At 37.4% G+C, this 18,360-nt stretch overlaps 1 protein-coding gene across 2 annotated transcripts in view; it reads right to left on the bottom strand.

Annotated features, from left to right (window-relative positions):
• LOC135072054 (integrin alpha-8) overlaps positions 1-18,360 on the bottom strand; it is a 127,224-nt gene that overhangs the window by 25,735 nt on the left and 83,129 nt on the right. For both annotated transcript variants that reach the window (XM_063965991.1, XM_063965992.1), the window contains exons 4-5: positions 13,374-13,500; positions 11,453-11,514 (exon numbers count right to left, since the gene is read on the bottom strand). In XM_063965991.1, coding sequence (XP_063822061.1) covers positions 11,453-11,514; positions 13,374-13,500 — 189 coding nt within the window. The remainder of the gene's footprint in view (positions 1-11,452; positions 11,515-13,373; positions 13,501-18,360) is intronic.

Genomic DNA, 18,360 nt, shown 5'->3' with positions numbered 1-18,360 from the left:
GGGCCACTGTTCTCTGTTTGCGAGATTCATAACTTACAATACATCCTGATAACACAAAACAATAACCTGTGTAAGATCTTCTATCTATATTGCAAGTTGCCCAGTCTGCATCTACAAAACCTTGTAATTCTTTATTATTTTTTATAAATTTTAACCCAAAATTTTTAGTCTTTTGCAAATATCTTAATAACCTTTTTAAGTGATTCCAATGACTTTCGTTAAAGCATGTATTATATTGGCTCAAAAAACTGACACTATAGGAAATATCAGGGCGTGTAAGTACTGACAAATACATAAGTGATCCAACTAACTGTTGATAAGGAAAAGTTTCAGTACAATCTTTAGTAGCTTTTTCTAATTTTAAGTTCACTTCTATTGGTGTATCTATAGTTTTACAATCAAGCATGTTAAATCTTTTTAAAATATTGTTCACAAATTGTTCTTGATCCAAAGTTACACAGTTATTTTTAACATTTACATTCATACCAAGACAATTTTTTATCTGTCCTAAATCTTTAATTTTATATTCAGACTCTAAAACTCTTTTCAAATCTTTGTAGGTTTTATCACAATTATAAAAGACAAAAAAATCGTCTACAAATAAAGCTACAAAAACTTTAACATTTTCATGACTTTTTATAAATAAACAGGGTTCATATTTGGACTTTTGGAAACCCAATTTCAACAAACTTGATTCTACCTTTATGTACCAGGCTCTGGCTGACTGTTTCAGCCCATAGATTGCCTTTTTTAACTTCAAAACTTTATTCTGACAATTTACAAAATTTGAATTTTCTGGTATTTCCATAAATACACATTCATCAATATCACCATTAAGAAAAGCTGTTGGTACATCCAAATGATTCATTTTCAGATTAAATTGTACACTCAAAGCAAAAAGTAATCTTAAAGTTGAGTAACGTAAAACAGGAGCAAAAGTTTCATTAAAATCAGTACCTTTGATTTGTGTGAAGCCCTTGGCGACAAGACGAGCTCTGTAGCGCACATTACCTTGGTCATCACACTTCTTTTTGAAAACCCATTTATTTTGAACTACTGTGCCTTCACTGGGTCTGTCCACTAATTCCCAAGATTTATTATCCTCGAACGACTTTAGTTCATTTTGCATAGCACTACACCACTGAACCTTTTCAGGTCCTTGAAGAGCGTCCTGGAGAGATATTTGTTCACTGGAGGGGTCCTCAACACAAATGTTCGCGAAACCGTACCTATCTGGCGCACGACGAACACGTTTACCATGTTGAATGTCAGCATGGCTCGATGAAGTGGATATTAAGTCATCTGCTGTCAAGCATTCACTGAAATCTTCATCCTGGTCACTTGATGATGATGTTTCACTCAGGATATACGTAGGGTCATGTTCGGTGGTTGTCTCCTCAGTGCTCACCTCACTCTCCTCTTCTACTGCTTCTCCTGCTGGCTCCCTCTCTTCAACCATAATCTCTGTTCTGTCATTCCTTGGTTTCTCCATCACAACAACATCTCTTGCGACAGTTATTTTGTGAGTCTTTTCATTGTATAGTCTGTACCCTTTCACATTTTCAGAATACCCAACAAGTCTTAGCATTTCAGATTTCTTATCCCATTTTTCACGTCTCACTTTGGGAATGTGGGTCATCACTTGACTTCCAAAGACTCTGATATGGTTGAGATTAGGCTTTCTGCCATTCCACACTTCATAAGGTGTTTTGTTGTTGTCCAGTCCAGCTGCTGGTGACCTGTTTTTGAGGTACACCGCTGTATTTACAGCTTCTGCCCACAAATGTTTATCAAATGAAGCCTCAAATAAAAGACAGCGTGCTTTTTCTACAATTGATCTATTGTACCTTTCACACAACCCATTTTGCTCAGGTGTGTAGGCAACTGTCTTCTGGTGAATAATGCCGTTTCTTTTCAAGTAGTTTTCCATTTCTACTGAACAGAATTCACCACCATTATCTGATCTGAGTATTTTTATCCTCTCTGAGTGTTGATTCTCAACTTGCTCTTTAAATTCTCTAAAATACTTGAATGCTTCATTCTTTTCCTTCAGGAAATAAACAAAACACATGCGGCTGAAGTCATCGACAAATAACAGGTAATATCTTGCTGAACCAAGTGATTTCTTTTCCATTGGTCCACACAAGTCAGTGTGAACCACTTCTAGGATTTTGCTACTTGTGCTGGAGCTGAGGGGAAAGGGCAGCCTCGCTTGTTTACCCTCGCAACATACTACACAATTTGATTTGCTCTTATCACACTTTTCTTGGTAAGATACACCTTCAACTGCACCTTTCTTCATCTTCTCAAGGTCTCTCATGTTTATATGACCTAATCTTCTATGCCATGTATCACAAGTGGTCTGCACTGCCGCTGCTAATAGTTGCTCTGACTTCTCAATGTTTAATCTGTACACATCATTCTCCAGGCTTGCTTCACCAATACATATGTTCTGAGCGTTGTAAATGTAACATCCTCTCTTGTTAAAGGATATTCTGTTACCATTTGCAATCATTCTGCTCACTGATAATAAGTTTGTGGTGAGCGTGGGGATGCACAAAACATTTTTGACTTCTACCTTGTGCGTCGTTCCATTGACTCGCGTGGTTAACTGAAGATCTCCTGAGCACAACACTGGTACTTTCGTGCGGTCAGCGACGATAATCTCCTTAATTTTCGGTTCATTAGATATGTTTGTCAACAAACTTTTGTCTGACACCATGTGAGCGCTCGCGCCTGAGTCGACGTACCAGTCGTTTTGGTTAAACTCGCGCGTAATAAAAACTGCACTCAACACATTCGCGTTCGAACTTGATTTCTGTCTGTCTTTCTGTAATAGGCGGCACTGGCTTTTAAAATGGCCAATCTTTTTGCAGTGATAGCAACGAATTTGCTTTTTCTCGTTTTGGTTGACATTTCCACTGACAGATGGGAGTGTTCCATTATTGCTATTTCCGCTACCGTGTCGCCCTTGCGCCTGTAGAGGGCGCTTCGGAGCTTGTGCAATAAGCGCGCCTTCCGACTTAACCTCAAAGTCCGAACTCATGTCTAATAACTTGGTTTTTATAGCATCAGCACTGATTTTTAGCCCAGAATGTTCGATGGCCATTATCATGGGACTAAATCTCTCGGGAAGTCCCGCCAGTAGCAACGAGCCGACCCACTCATCATTGATTTCGAAACCCGTTCCACTTAATCTTTGTGCAGTTTCCACGAGCTGGTTCACGTAGCTGGTCATCGAATCGCAACTCTCCAATCGTATTGAAATAAGGCTTCTTAGAAGAGTAATCTTGCGTGTGAACCCAGAATCGTCGAATAACGATTTCAATTTATTCCACAAAGCTTGAACTGTGGCTTCGCTCTTGATGTGGACATATAATGATGGATCGATCGTCATTACTATCTTTGCCCTGGCCTTCTTGTTCTCCGACTCCGACAAACCCGCCGCGTCGTTCACGTCCACGCCTTCGAGTATCATGAAGTTCTCCACGGCAAAAGCCCAATCGTCATAGTTTTCTCTTCCCTTCAATTTGGGGACGTTCACTGCGTAGTTTCCCGACATTTTTAACACTGATACTATAAAATTTACACCGAAATACTATTAAATCGTGGCCTGGGCCCATAACCTATTGAAACGCGCTTGTGATTTTCTCATAGACTAACGTTTATTCAAAAGTAGACAGTTAGTCAAGAACTTACACTAGAGGGCACCACTATTATTTTGTTACACAGATTAAGTATAAACTTCAACAGATAGGGGCTATATTTCTTTCTCCACCGGGACACCATGGCGGCGCAACCAGTCGCCGGCTACCAACAAAATGTATGCAGCTTTGCGCAACCAAACGGACACCAGGTGAGTAACTCTCTATAGAGCTGTATACATTTTGTTGGTAGCCGGCGACTGGTTGCGCCGCCATGGTGTCCCGGTGAAATATAGCCCTAGGACTGGCTGTATTCTTCAGTCTATAATTCAGCGCGAACTGCCAATGAATAGCAACGAGCCGAGTTCACACCTCGTGCCTCGTCGTTCGCACAGGGGACAAATTTATCGCGCGATGGCACTCCAGTATAAAGAGCGGTGGAAAGCTGCTCCCATTCGCGTCTCCGGTAATCCGGCGAAGGCTGATTTATGTAGGAAATGCCTATAAAGGCATGAAGAAGTTTCTAAGTTCATAGAGGCATAGATGATAGATAATGGTTCTTATAAAACTTTCTACGAGAAAACACTATAGTTAGACAGTCAATTGTAATAAAAATAACATTTGATCTCCACGAAGTATGTATTTGCAATTTCATTCACAATTTGTAGATCTTCAAATCACAGGTACAATATCGCACATTCTGTGTGATCGCTAATTGTAATCACACAAATCAATTAATAATAATAAAAGGGAAATGACTCTTTTCAATAAAACCTAGTTACTGATACTATTTTCCCGACTACTTTACTCAAATAAGGAACCTATTGACAATTGTTGCCGCCGATTTGTTGTCTCTATGCTTTAATCTATGTTAAACATGAAAAGGAGATATAACACTAGCAAGTATCCCTTTAAGGACATGTAACTGCCTCCGCTATCCTTTGGCTGCGACTACCTTTTGAAATTCCCTAGAACCGATAAACCGGTAACAATGCTATCATCCACACATCACGAGAGTACAAACAAACGTACATCTTTATTTATTAGAGAGATGGGATCAGTTTCGTCGAACGCGGTAATCGGGAGTTTTTGTGGGTCCACGAAGTAAATCTTAGATGAAACGTGACTGGGCTTGAGGTAGGACCAGTTTGATGTCACTGCGGTAGCACGGCAGCATATCAAGCTGAATAATGCAGTTTCTTATGTAAGTAGTCAAAATTCAAAATGTATTTATTGGAAACAAGAAAATTTTTTACATGAAAAAGCGTGTACGATAATAGCCGCAATAGTTTCAGAGAACTGTGGTGAAATAGGTGCTAATTTGTTTTTAAAAATAAAAAAACATAATGTTTTTAATAAATAAAATGTATCGTTCTGTAGGTAAGCCAGGTGTGCAGGTTGAAATCACCGTTTTACCCCTCAAAAGTTAACTGATATTATAATAATGTAACAGCCACAAAAAAAGCTAAAACTTGTTCAAATAATACAAGTTTGTTCCATAAATTTTGCAATAATACTTAGTACCTACTTATTACAGTTTCCTACTCCATTAAAATCTCAATTAAAAAAAACTATCGTGAAACTATTGCGAGCAATAAATTATTCTTAATTATTAAATTAAACCAAAACATCTGTCCCCCACCGCGCAGGCGTCAAATCCACATAATTCGTGGCATAAGCTCGTGGGCAATGATATTAAAGAACTATAGATATGTTACGTTCATAGAAATTACGATTTGAATCCGTGCCGAGCTATTCCAAATTGCACACATTGACAAATGTGACTGATAAGTGAAACAAAAGATACGAAATAGCACGCAATTGAAAGAGATAGCTATAGTTTTAACGATTCTGCACTAACTAATCTATGTCCGCAGCGCACGCATCCTTATCGCTCTAACGTCAAAACAAGATCGCTTTCTCTTTCTTAACTTGAACATGGCGCATGGCGTCTTGATTGTTTGCATAAATAATTGAAAATATAAATACTAAATAATTTTGCATAATCACATGTGGTAAGAGATCCCTTGTATTTTGTTTACTTTAGAGTCATAATTGGTACACTTTCGAAACACACACGATGGCATTTTTTATTTATTTTGGTAAGAACAGGAACTTACGGTGTGGTACGCACGCGATTGCGCACGACGCAGGCCACACGAAGACTAAACACAAGACGTCCCAATTGGGACGTATTTGAGTATTCACAGCGCGAGCGCTTATAACATATCTGCTTTTGTTTTTATATAATATCATTGCTCGTGGGTCTATAGTTTTTGCGCCATTGTCTATGGCTTTTATGGCCGATGGCAGATAACCAAATTGATGGCGATGGGGGTGCGCGTGCGCACTGAATTTATAATTTAATCATTGTGATAGTTCTGAGCTGAGATTGTTATAATGGGTAAAAAACGGGTCTTAATGTGTTGGTTTGATAAGGGCTAGATTAATGTTTGTTTAATTAATGCTGTTCATATTTGGTCGATTACTTGTCATTTACGTAAGTAAAGTTTAACGTAAATAGTAATGGATGAATTTCTAAATTAATTGAAATTTTGCCAATTTTTAACTGACTTCATCAAAAGAAATGTGTAATACTCGTAGTAGTCGTAGTACTAATATGATACTTTTAAATACCCAGGAGTATAAAATGATGTAACAAAGTAAGTATCTTTATAATAAATAAATAATACAAACCTGTTAGTTTAATGTACAGTCGCGGAATAAAAAGGTTCGTCACCTTAGTGTCGGTTTTCGCTTGCACTAGGTAAGAGTCAAACCTGCCAACATAACAGTGCAAGAAACAGTGCTGCTAACATTTAAATAAATATGACGTTTGCTAACGAATAAGGTTTTGCTTGTTTATTTTTCTATCCCATCAGTGCAATGCAATAATGACATTGACCAATTGACAATAGTTTTTTTTATTTAATAGAAATAATAATGGCAGGTTGAACCAACAAGAAGGTTTTAGTTTATCAATCATAATAATCTTCTTGACAAGATAAATCGTCAAACAACTTTGATCTGAATAATTTTGAACTTTACTGACGAACAGTTAAAGATTATTTTCTCTAACTCGAGATTATTCTGTAACATAGTTTCAAAAGGTAATATGTGCTCGCGATTCGTTAAAGGAATCAATTTGAAAACTGACGAACCTTTTCATTCCGCGACTGTACTTAGGTATTAGTAACTGAGTTTCTTGCGCTGCTTCTTTTCATTTATTGACCCGTGGTAGTGGTAGGGTTAATACTGAGACGTGTAAAAAGCCTCCTTGCAAAAATAAAATGAGTTTTATGAGTTTTTTATTACAAAAATCTAATAAACACCCACTCCTTTTGGATTGCGGTCATAAACCCCCATGTTTTGCCGAATGACTCTTCCGACGAATGCAATCAGCATACCAACAATTAAAAACACATTAAATGCACCCGTTATATTTAACGGAACTAAATTTGAACGCAATCATTCTCGAAATCATTCATTGTTCTGCATATAAATGATGTGGTAAAATTGCAGTAAAATTTTTATGCACAACAAAGGTTTTCGGGCAAACTCAATCAGAAAGTTCAAGTCTTATTGTATGAATTTATTTGCAGTTTGTGTCAAACTTGATAATAATCTTTCTAACTTTATAAATGTCGCTATATCGCTCAATCGATGTTATGTTCAAGTTTAGACCAGATTATAGGGAAAAGTAACTAACGAAGTAGTCAACAAGTCTTATCACAGGAAACAAATGACAAGTAGCGCCTCAGCTGTGACGATGCCGACCATCATGCTTCCGCTACAGTTTGTTAATTCTAGGGCTCTAAACAATGTTCTGACGTCAATCCCCTTCGATCGCTATCTATAGACAAACAATTAAAACCCCATTAATATCGCCCGTAGTAACATGTCCGAGCGACCGCAACGAACGCGGCGTGCGCGCATTGTCTCCCAAATAAAGCGCGCGATAAAACTTCAATAAAACAATTGTCGTGCTATTTTCGAAATAGGAGCTGTATCTCTTTGCTTTTTTACTTTTGAGACAATAAACGGTTTAATAATTCATAAGGGCCGCGCATGCGCGTCACGTGCGCGGCGAACATGGCGAAAATAATGCCATTCCCACGATCGTAAAATCACGATGTTTTACATGAATGCCTTACCGGGACGGTCTGGTTTTGTCCACGGTGATCTTTGGGCCCTTGAAGCATGTGGATTACCATATCTTATTTGAATTATTCTCTCCTGTTACTGTTTTGATAGACTAGTATTATTACAATGTAGCAATGTATAATGTACCCGAGTAGGGAAGGTAATTTTTGCTAATTGCAATTTTTGTTAGTTTTTAGTGATATTATAAATTAGGCTAGCATTATGTACAGGCACCTACTGCGGCTTATAAAATCCGATACTAAGGTTGTGATTTCAGCTAGCGATATTGCAACCCATACGAGAGGTGAAGAATTAGCCTAACTCTATCATAAGATTATACTTTGTACTTTAAAGACACCATTAAATCTTAATTTTAAATTAAGATTTTAAATATTTTTACCTAAAGAAAAATACTGCTTAATTTTACGTTCCAGCTTGTGTGTCTTCTTAAGCGGTATTTAAGTGCATTGCTATTATCTATACAGGGTGTCCCGTAATGTAACGTCAAGCCGGAACTGGGTGTTGAGGCAAGTTGTGCTGGTTATCAGAAAAATATAAAAAAAAATCTATGTGGCATATTTTAAAAATAATAGGCATTTAAAAAAAATCAATAAATTCTACTCCAGGTGACGGTCCTTTTACTCGTGTTGCCATAAATCTGCACTTTTTCCAAATTTTTTTGTGTTATGTAACCCTGAATAATGCTTCTCTAAATTGTTATCAAAATTACAAAACCAGCTGCTCCAACTTGGATGAAAAAAATACATTATTCCCAAAAAAATATCAAAATAAAAATTTTGCTTATTTTAAACTGACTGTACTGAAAAAAAATTGTATTACGCGAGTGTGGCAAGTGACGTCATAATTTGGCGCATTTAGTAAGGATTCCAAAATGGTATAACACTTTGTAAAATCTTGCTGTAATTGTCGACAATTTTTGTTTATTGGAAATAATCCCGTTTTTAACTTTATCTACCTTGGTTAAAAATATTATTCTAATGTGCCCAAAATTCAAGTTTCTGGCTTAAGTGAGGTGGAGAAGCCATTTTAAAAGGTATGAGCGGGACGGAGAGGGCCATCTTACCAAGCAGGGATGTTATGGATATCCGTAACCGTAACCGAAACTATCGGATATCCGAAATAAAAAAATGTCCATAACCGTAACCGAAACTGATTCAAAAGTTACGGATAGTTTCGGATAAAGGCCAAACTGCAAAACTCTATGAAATCTGCAGTATACACGCCGCAGCTGCAATGCCGCGCTGCCGATTTCATAGTTTTGCGGTTGCAGTTTGCGGTCTGCGGCCCGTCTTGGAATTGTACCTTAAATCTTAATATTTGTTACCAACTTGTCTGGCATTCGCTGGCACCATCTAATATGCCAGCCTGTTTTACCTTTATCATACATAGGTGTCGTCTTAGTTGGTACATAAAGTAGCTATGTGGGTCACGCTCACGCAGCATCTTGCTATTTGTATAATACCTACATTTTTGAAATTCTAATAATTCCGTAACCGAAATTATCCGAGACTTTCGGATAATCTGAAATGATTTCATATCCGTGACCGTAACCGAAACCGGTATAATATTATTCTAATATCCGTAACCGTATCCATAACCGAAACTTCATATCCTTATTATCCCTGTTACCAAGTACAAGTGCAGGCAGAGCAGGTAGTAAAGGCGCGCGCGCACGGGTGACTTTTGTCACAGTATGTCAACTACTAATTACTGTCATGGTGACAAAAGTTTCTGTGACTGACTGTAAGGTAGTCAGTCACAGAAACTTGAATTTTGGGCACATTAGAATAATAATTTTTAACCAAGGTAGATAAAGTTAAAATCGGGACTATTTCCAAAAAATAAAAAATTGTCGACAATTACAGCAAAAATTTACCAAGTGTTATACCATTTTGGAATCCTTACTAAATGCGCCAAATTATGACGTCACTTGCCACACTCGCGTAGTACATTTTTTTTTCAGTACAGTCAGTTTAAACTAGGCAAAAATTTTATTTTGAAATTTTTTTTGGGAATAATGTAATTTTTTCATCCAAGCTGGAGCAGCTGGTTTTGTAATTTTGATGACAATTTAGAGAAGCATTATTTAGGGTTACATAACAAAAAAAAAATTTGGAAAAAGTGAAGATTTGTGGCAACACGAGCAAAAGGACCGTCACCTGGAGTAGAATTTTTTGATTTTTTTTAAATGCCTATTATTTTTAAAATATGCCACATAGATTTTTTTTTATATTTTTCTGATAACCAGCACAACTTGCCTCAACACCCAGTTCCGGCTTGACGTTACATTACGGGACACCCTGTATATATAAAAATGAAACCCGTTTTCCGTTGTCACGACATAACATGAAAACGGCTTGACCGATTTGGCTGATTTTTTTTTTGTAGTTTTCTAATACTCTGTACAAGGTTTTTACGGAAAAAAATATAAAGAAAATATCTACGCTAAGGCGGTACGAAGTTCGCCGGGTCAGCTAGTGTATTATAAAGTATGAATTTTATTACCGAATTTACCGAATCCACTTTTTATGCCTTGCAATTACCGTCTCAGACTTATTATTTCAATCAATCTCCAGTGTCACACTGATGACCAACCTGCGGAATGTTTCCTCCAAAATATTAAATTTAGTTCCCCTTATTATTGGCCTGCAATTTAGCGAAAGATCACAATTTCATAAGCGTAAGGGTTACTACACATGTAAATGGGCTGGCATTATAATCTAGTGAAGGTCGCAGAAAGCATTTGGATCCGGACAGCGCAAGAATGGTCGTTGTTGAAAACCTTAAAGTCTTTGTCTACGAGTAGCAGTGGACGACATTATGTTAAAGCGAATGAATATGTAGATGTCCGATCATTCAATTCAGGAAAAATGCCGCTCGGCTTTTCCGCCCATATAAACTAGTCAATATATCCGAACAAGTATGTAATTTTTTGGGTCGGTTATGGGGTTCAACAAGTACTGCCGAACCGTTAACACCGGCCGGATTATGTGTGTAGCAGCCCTAATAAGCGTGCGCTTACACATCGAAAATTACAGTTGTAATTTCGCGGGGAATTCGACTATAATTCGCATACAATTTAATGCAACCGCACGCGCAGAGCAGCTCTCTCACGAATGTCCCCGAATGTGGGGGCATTAGGGGCGTCCCGGCTCTGGGTTAATTCGTAATGAGCGGGATAAATCGGTAATGAAAGACCATCGGGGTGGAGTTTATTTGATAATCATAAGATGATAATAATTTCACATAAGGGCTGGTATCTCTGTTAGCAAATGAAAGAGTTGAGAATGGTTTTTTTAATATTATAGATTTCATGCCATTTTAGAATTTGCGGCTCATTAATTAAGTCTGTTTCTTCAATTGTAAACCACTCAGTAGTAGACTATTTTCTAACAATCATACGGCTTGGTTATTGGTTAATGATCTAAGATCTACATAAATTACCTTAATCCCTAATCTCTACTAATCTCTAACGTGCTTACTAAATACAATGACGTAGGGATTTTAAGAACGCCAAATCAGTCGAAGCTGAATCCCGTTTACCAATTTCTCCATTAAAATTAATAAATTATTATAATCTTGTATCTTTCAAGTGTGAAATAAGTCGTCAACTTATAATATTATTATGAAATAAAGTTGTTTACCTTTGACACGGCCGCCGAGAAACCAGCCTGGCACACGCCCGTCTTGCGCTGCCCGTGGCTCGCTGCGAATTAAACAATTATTTTAACATATTAATTAGCTAATTACATCGATGCCACCTGCACACAGAGATTATAAGAAATTACTGTTATGCTGTCAGTCATCGCAGTCATCATCTTGGTGTATCTGTCATACCGCGGGTATAAACGCTTCCGCTGAAAGTTTTGCGAATGTCAAATGTTTAACGACTGTAACATTAATGCCAAAACTTGAAATTATTTTGTTTATGGTTTTGAAAGGTTAATGGTATTTAGAAAAGTTTTAAGTTTTTGAGTTAAATGTATTCTATCTACAACAACATTCAAGAGGTTTTGTCATGTAAGATACATTAATTATTATTTAACAATGTCCTATATTCTTGTAAGCCTAGGTGCAGACTGTAACGACTTTTTGACGGCCGATAGTTTAGTCGGGCAGTTAATCAGTATGGGCATTACATCGATTGATTCTTCATACAAATTAGAATCGGGTCCAACTATCGGCCGACTAAAAATCGGTGGTCTGCGCCTAGGCTAAGTCAAAATAAAATATCAGAAGTATTTCTAAAAATCCTACATCGTTCTCTGATGTTTACTTGAATTCAATTGTCATTTATGTTTGTGTGAGAGACGATAGTAAATTTAGAAAAAGCTTACACAAAACATCGATAGAGGTGACACATTACATTAAAGGTTAAGATTAATGAATTATATCTATTGCAGTACAGTATACACAGTGCAGTTCTAACACCGAGCTACCACTCACCCTCGTCCACATGGCGATATCCTAAACAAAGTACATTATGTAAAATAATGGCATACAATACATAAAAATATAGCGCAAATACAAATACTAAAAAAAATACATTTCTCAAACAGTAGAAAGGTCTCTTAAGAATAAGCTTTTACAGATCTGTATAAAATTGTGGACGATTTTGGGCGTGCCAAAAACGCTATCTTTTGTCCTTCACGAGATTTGAACCTGCAAGTAGCCGGCATCGTAAGCACGTATGCGAACCACCGGGGCCGTTAAAGATGTTGTTAGCTAAGTTTACTTTACACCGCATTTTACGAAACATGTAACTCTTTAGAACTTAAGAATTACAAGCTGAAATACCGAAGAAGGGCTTACTACACAAAATGGTTTCTATAACATTCCTCTCTGACCGTCTTCCTCATTTTAAAGACTCTTTTTAAGGCGAGAAGTAGAAAGCAAATCTAGAGTTACTGTTGTTTCCTTTTATAAAAACGAAAAACTAATACAATTTTAAATTGAACTTAATAAGTGAGAAAAACTGATGAGTTTTATAGAAATATTCCGCAAAGTAGACCCTTATCGCCTTGAGCCGTCACCCTGGCAAGCCATTACCGGCGGAAGTGTCGGGGAATTCGCGCGCTTCGCGAGCTTTCGTAAGCTTTCCCACCCTCCGCCATTATGCGACGTGGAAACAAAGTATCGCCACATTTTCCAAATTCTTGCGAATATTAATGAGGCGATTGTTTTAAGTTGCTATTTAAGATACGGTGGGGTGAGGGCTTAATCAAAATAATAATGTTGCTAAATTGCTATTCTACGTTCTAGCTAAACAATACGATGCGAATCACAATATATGTCGACAAAACAAGCTTTACGTCCAAAATAATTAAGTACTGAAGATGTATGTACTGTAAACTTTATATTTACGTTATTTTTTTCTCTAAGTCGTCCTCAGGGCTCTACCTACATTTTTATCCAACGAAAAAGATCCTCAACTCATTATATTATGTATCAGGCTTGATAACCAAGTGTATCGTCTAGCCTACGTTAATTTTACATGTATGACATTTTTGCTTCACTTAAAACTCAACTTCAACATCAGATCAGATTATTAAAACATCAACTTACTGGTCCTGCACGGCGAGATCTCCTCGACCTTGATGGCGTCCGAGGTCTTGGCCACGTAGCAGGTGCCCACCGGGTCCCGCTGGTTCAGCTTGTGGGACACGAACGACACGTAGCGGGGGGCACAGGCCTGGAACAATGCGAAATAATTAGTTAGTAATATTGTGGGAGCATTAGGATCCTGGTGTTACTTGTTTTTTGCTATGGGAAAGGTCCAATAACAAATAACAAGACCAATAACATGAAGGGTTACGTAGAGAGATTTAGTGATTTGGGAAAAATCTATTCTAAACCTCTAAAGTTTAGAGGTTAGAGGAACAAGTAATAAAAGTTACTTGTTCAACACACTCCGGTTAAGCGGTCGACAGTGACGAACTCTTTGAATCGGTAGGGCACTGAAACTATTGGGACATTTTCTCCACTTAATAGATATGTCATGTATAACTAGAACACTCCAACGAAGAAACTCTTTAAGTTTCAGAGTCAATTTGTCACTGTAAGTAAGTAATAAGAGACAAAAATCCAACGAAGAATTTAAGTATGAAATATCTTAAATATCAAATAGTATCATCCAAGTATTGGCTAAATGTAAATAAAACATCTTTGGACGCCGTTATAACAAAACGATAAACTCAATTTAACACAACACAACTCCGACTAAATTGAAAGTGAAATTAAACAACAGGCCCAGTCAAAACCTTGTTATTTAATTATAATTTCTTTCATCTTTGTCTCAAACATACAGTGTAATAACATGTTTACTTCCGAGAAACCAACCGTCAGGGCGTTAAGTCCTGTCAGAAATAGAGTTCTAAAATAATCCCGGGGTATGAACTTGAAAACTGTTCCGTAGTTAATCTCCACTAGCGCTGAACGCGGTGTAGCTTAGCTAGGGTTCTCAAGTAAAGTTAATCAACTTGTATTTTGCCTTCCATTTGTTAAACGTATCCACGAAACAACACAGGTCCACAAAAAATTACCTACTTACCTACTTAGTTTTTTTTTTTGTAAAAATAAACTTCGTTATCTAATGAAAATAATTGTTATACTAGCTGACCCAGCGAACTCTGTTCCGCCTTAAAGGCAATAAATAAGCTATCGCAATTTTTTCTTATTTGCTCACCGTTTAGACCTACCCTGGACTACGACAAACATTTTAAAACCAAAATCAGCTCAATCGGCCCAGCCGTTCTCGAGTTTTAATCAGACTAACGAACAGCAATTCATTTTTACTTATATAGATAGCACTATATAACAATTTATTGAAACACGAAACAAAACAATTTTATGATTTTTTACACTGCACCGAGTCCCGAGTCCAAATTAAGGAAAGGTTGGTAAATCTGCAAATAAGATAATCTGGAAAGTTATTTGTACTACTCAACTTGTAATTCCGAAACCCTTTTATTAAATAATGTTAGTTTAGAAATATTTCTAAGGAAAATATTTTTTTCTCATTCACCAACCCTACGCACACTTCCCCCCGGGCTGAAATGGAACGAAAACAGTGCCACATGCGCGTGCGCCGGTGAGGTTAATAAAGATCACGCGCCGCGACATCTGGCAGGAACTGCGGATAATCTCGCCGATGGGGAGTTTAATTGAATTACGATGATATATTTTGTACTGTTGAGTAAATACCGATAAATAAATGTACTTGTTAAACGCCCCCTTAGTCCCATGACTCAATCTTACATTAGCTGATTCAGACAAAATTCAATTGTCGAAATGGTGATGGTGACGTGACCAAGATTTAAACTCTAGACCACGCTGTGAACTACAACCGAACGTGTCACCATGCCAGGGCATGCGGCTTCTATTGAAGATGACTTCTTCTCAGCACCACCAGCCCATATGTTGTCCCGAAGTAGTGGGTAGGGCAAGCTTTAGGACGTATATAAGTGCCATGGAAAGGCCCTGTACTGAATAAACTATTTGATTTGATGGTTTATGGATAGCAACTCGTAACGTTTGACACGATAGATGAGTAACTAATGACGAGCAAAGTGAAAATAATTCTCGGGTACACATACACAATTTTAACGGTAGAGTCAATATGACTAAAAAAACTGTCCAAAAGGGGTAAACACACAAACAAAGATACAGGTCAACCCACCACACTCACCGCCCTTTATAGTCGACAATAAAGCCCGGTCCAACAGACCAGTCGTTAAGTTTTAACGATGGCCCGTAATTAGTTTACGATGGCTCAACTTATCAATGGCTCCATTTGGGACACTTTTGGGAAGTGTCGCGTGGTTCAACGAACCAAGATAGTGGATGAAGCTGACTCATGGGATGAGTAGGAAAAGCAAGTGTACATAAACGCCTGCGTTCGATAAACAAATCGCTTTGAGTCATCTAGCAACTTCGGTACCACAATAAAATGTATTGTTGTCTGCATTGAAAATGACTTAACAACCATAATATATTAGATTCCAGCTACGAAAAATTATAGCACATGTGCTATTCTGATATACGCATCAGCTTATGAGCTGTGTCATGAAAAAAATAATCAAAATCCATTGAATAGTTTTTGTGAGAATTAGTTCAAATCCACGCGAACTTTCTCTAAAAGTTATAAATCTTAATTGTGTATTCCAAAATTAGATCATTGTATAATGAAGGGTAGAAGAAGTGTATTAAAGAATCAAACCACCATTATACTTGTGACTCACAACACAACACATCTCATACTTTTGCGCATTTCTTTGCAATTCCCAAGATTTATAACGCAACCGCGATAAGTGTCTCGACGTTTAGTTCGCATAAATTAGTTATGCTAACATTCGCATTTCGGATGATTCAGCTAAGTGTCACGCGTGAATCAGCTGGCCCTAACGACCGACCGCAGACGGGTTGGGCCCTTGACCTTTACTGAACTTTGAAGATCCTTTCGTTATGGGTGGAAAAGAATCGCGATTGGCGATGCGATTTCGAGAATCGTCTTCGCTTCGTTTGACGACTCTGCTGGGGGTAGAGCCTAATTCTTGTTGTTGCTAACTGAAAATCACTTCAAATTTATTTGCCAAACTCAGTGTTACCTACTACTCACTGGTTATTTGAAAATTCTTGAAAAGATAAGGTTAATCCACCTATAGGTATTCCGTATCGAAACTACAAAAAATATAAAACAAATTTAACTGATTTCGTCTATAGGCACTAGCCATTACATAGAACATGCATGGCATAATTTTACCATGGCCCATCCGGGATCCAAACTGATGGAGACTAGACATCAATAACCGTTATGAAACATCTAAAAGCAATCGCGCCAATAACCAAATCGTAAACAGTAAAAATCGGACAAGTTTCATTAAGGAACTTCAGAGCAGGGTTCTGCATAATTTTGAAGCAAGACTTTCACTTATTTTATTTCTTATCAAAAGCACCTCTAATAAAAAAAATATATAACTCTATGATGTAAATACTTGCAATCCAAAATATCGCTAAGTACCTATTGTTAAATAAAGAAGATAGAACAGCACTTACGAATGAATGTCAGAGACATAGGGCTTGTTCCCACACCAGTCCAGTTTTGCTGTATCCCGCAAAACTGGATGGCCGTGGAAACTAGCCCATAGGTGTACGGCAATGTATTATTAGTATGAGAAATGACTCCAATTTTCCTACAGATCCCTAAAATCTGAGTTACACAAGCCGCAATTGACACAGTACACTCGGCCTATATTCGTTACGAGAATAACCGTGCGCGCGCGCAAACTCTGGACACAAAGTAGGTCAGCCCCATATTGATGGGATCGGTCAATGGGAGGTGGTGTTACATAATAACACACCAAAACTGATGTAAGTCATTGATTGAAATACCACTGATTGGGTACAACTTGCATGATTCTTCTGTTTCTATAGTTCAGAAATGGGAATAGATTTGGAGTTTTGGTGACATATGCGATTTGAAGAGTTATTTTTGGCAAATCTTGAATTGTTTTCTTTAATAATTAAGGGTTTGAAAGCTTCATCATCATCATAAGAAAATTTAGCCTCCTCTGCAGGAGGACGACTCTCATTAATTTGCCAGCTCCAAATTGAGGATTTGAGAAGTTGAGAGTTTTATCTAAGTGATATGTTATTAATTTTACCTATTCGTAATCAAAATAAACCATTATTGCACGCCAAACGCCGTATTTGTCTCTTCAGCCCATTACTAAAGGCCTGTAGCAACAACTACTAAACTCCAATCCAACAGTAGTTTTATTACCGAAATAAAATAAACGTCACAGTTACTGCAATCTCGTGACAGACGTGCATGAGATGGAACTACAAAGAGCGCATTGTGTTTTGATTTACAGCGCGGGCGATTGACGGACGGGACGCGTGCGCAGCGTTGTGAAGGAAGAGTGGTAGGACAAGAATATAACTGGTAATGCGTCAGTTAACTATGTCAACAAGAGATTTTTAAATAAAGGAGTAAAGTGTTAGGACAAATAAATAAATGAAACACTTGTAGGGTTCTTAGAAATAAAGGCCACTCCTCCAAAATGAACACAAATAACGATGGCACAACAAGTTGCACTGTGACTTCTAGGCAAATTACAAGAGTTTAAATTCTAACCCCCTTACTAATAAAACTTATACGCTCGGTGATCAGTGTTTTAAAGTGACGTTTAGTATGGAAATGTCATTTTAAAACAGTGATCAACAACTGTGTAACTTTTTATTAGTAAGGGGGAAAGTATTTTCTAAGAGTTTAAATTCAAAGTATTTTCGAAGTTCTAAACTAAAGTTACTGTTAGGTTAGTTCTACCGTTCCTAGGAAAGTAGCAATCTTAATGATCCACATTTACGATTATAAGACTATAAGTACAAAACCAAAACATTAGGCAAATGACCGATTAATCTGTATCATCCCGTATCCACTCTCTTACTTATCTCAACGTTTTAATAACAATGACCTAAAGCGGATGCGATAAAGTTATTTAATTGCGAATCTTTTTCTGCTTTTATTTTGGAATTAAATGCAAAACGAACA

This window comes from Ostrinia nubilalis, chromosome 5 (assembly GCF_963855985.1).
Source record: "Ostrinia nubilalis chromosome 5, ilOstNubi1.1, whole genome shotgun sequence".
Taxonomy (NCBI): Eukaryota; Metazoa; Arthropoda; class Insecta; order Lepidoptera; family Crambidae; genus Ostrinia; species Ostrinia nubilalis.
The sequence above is the reverse complement of the archived record's forward strand: the minus strand, read 5'-3'. Positions and strand labels throughout refer to the sequence as shown.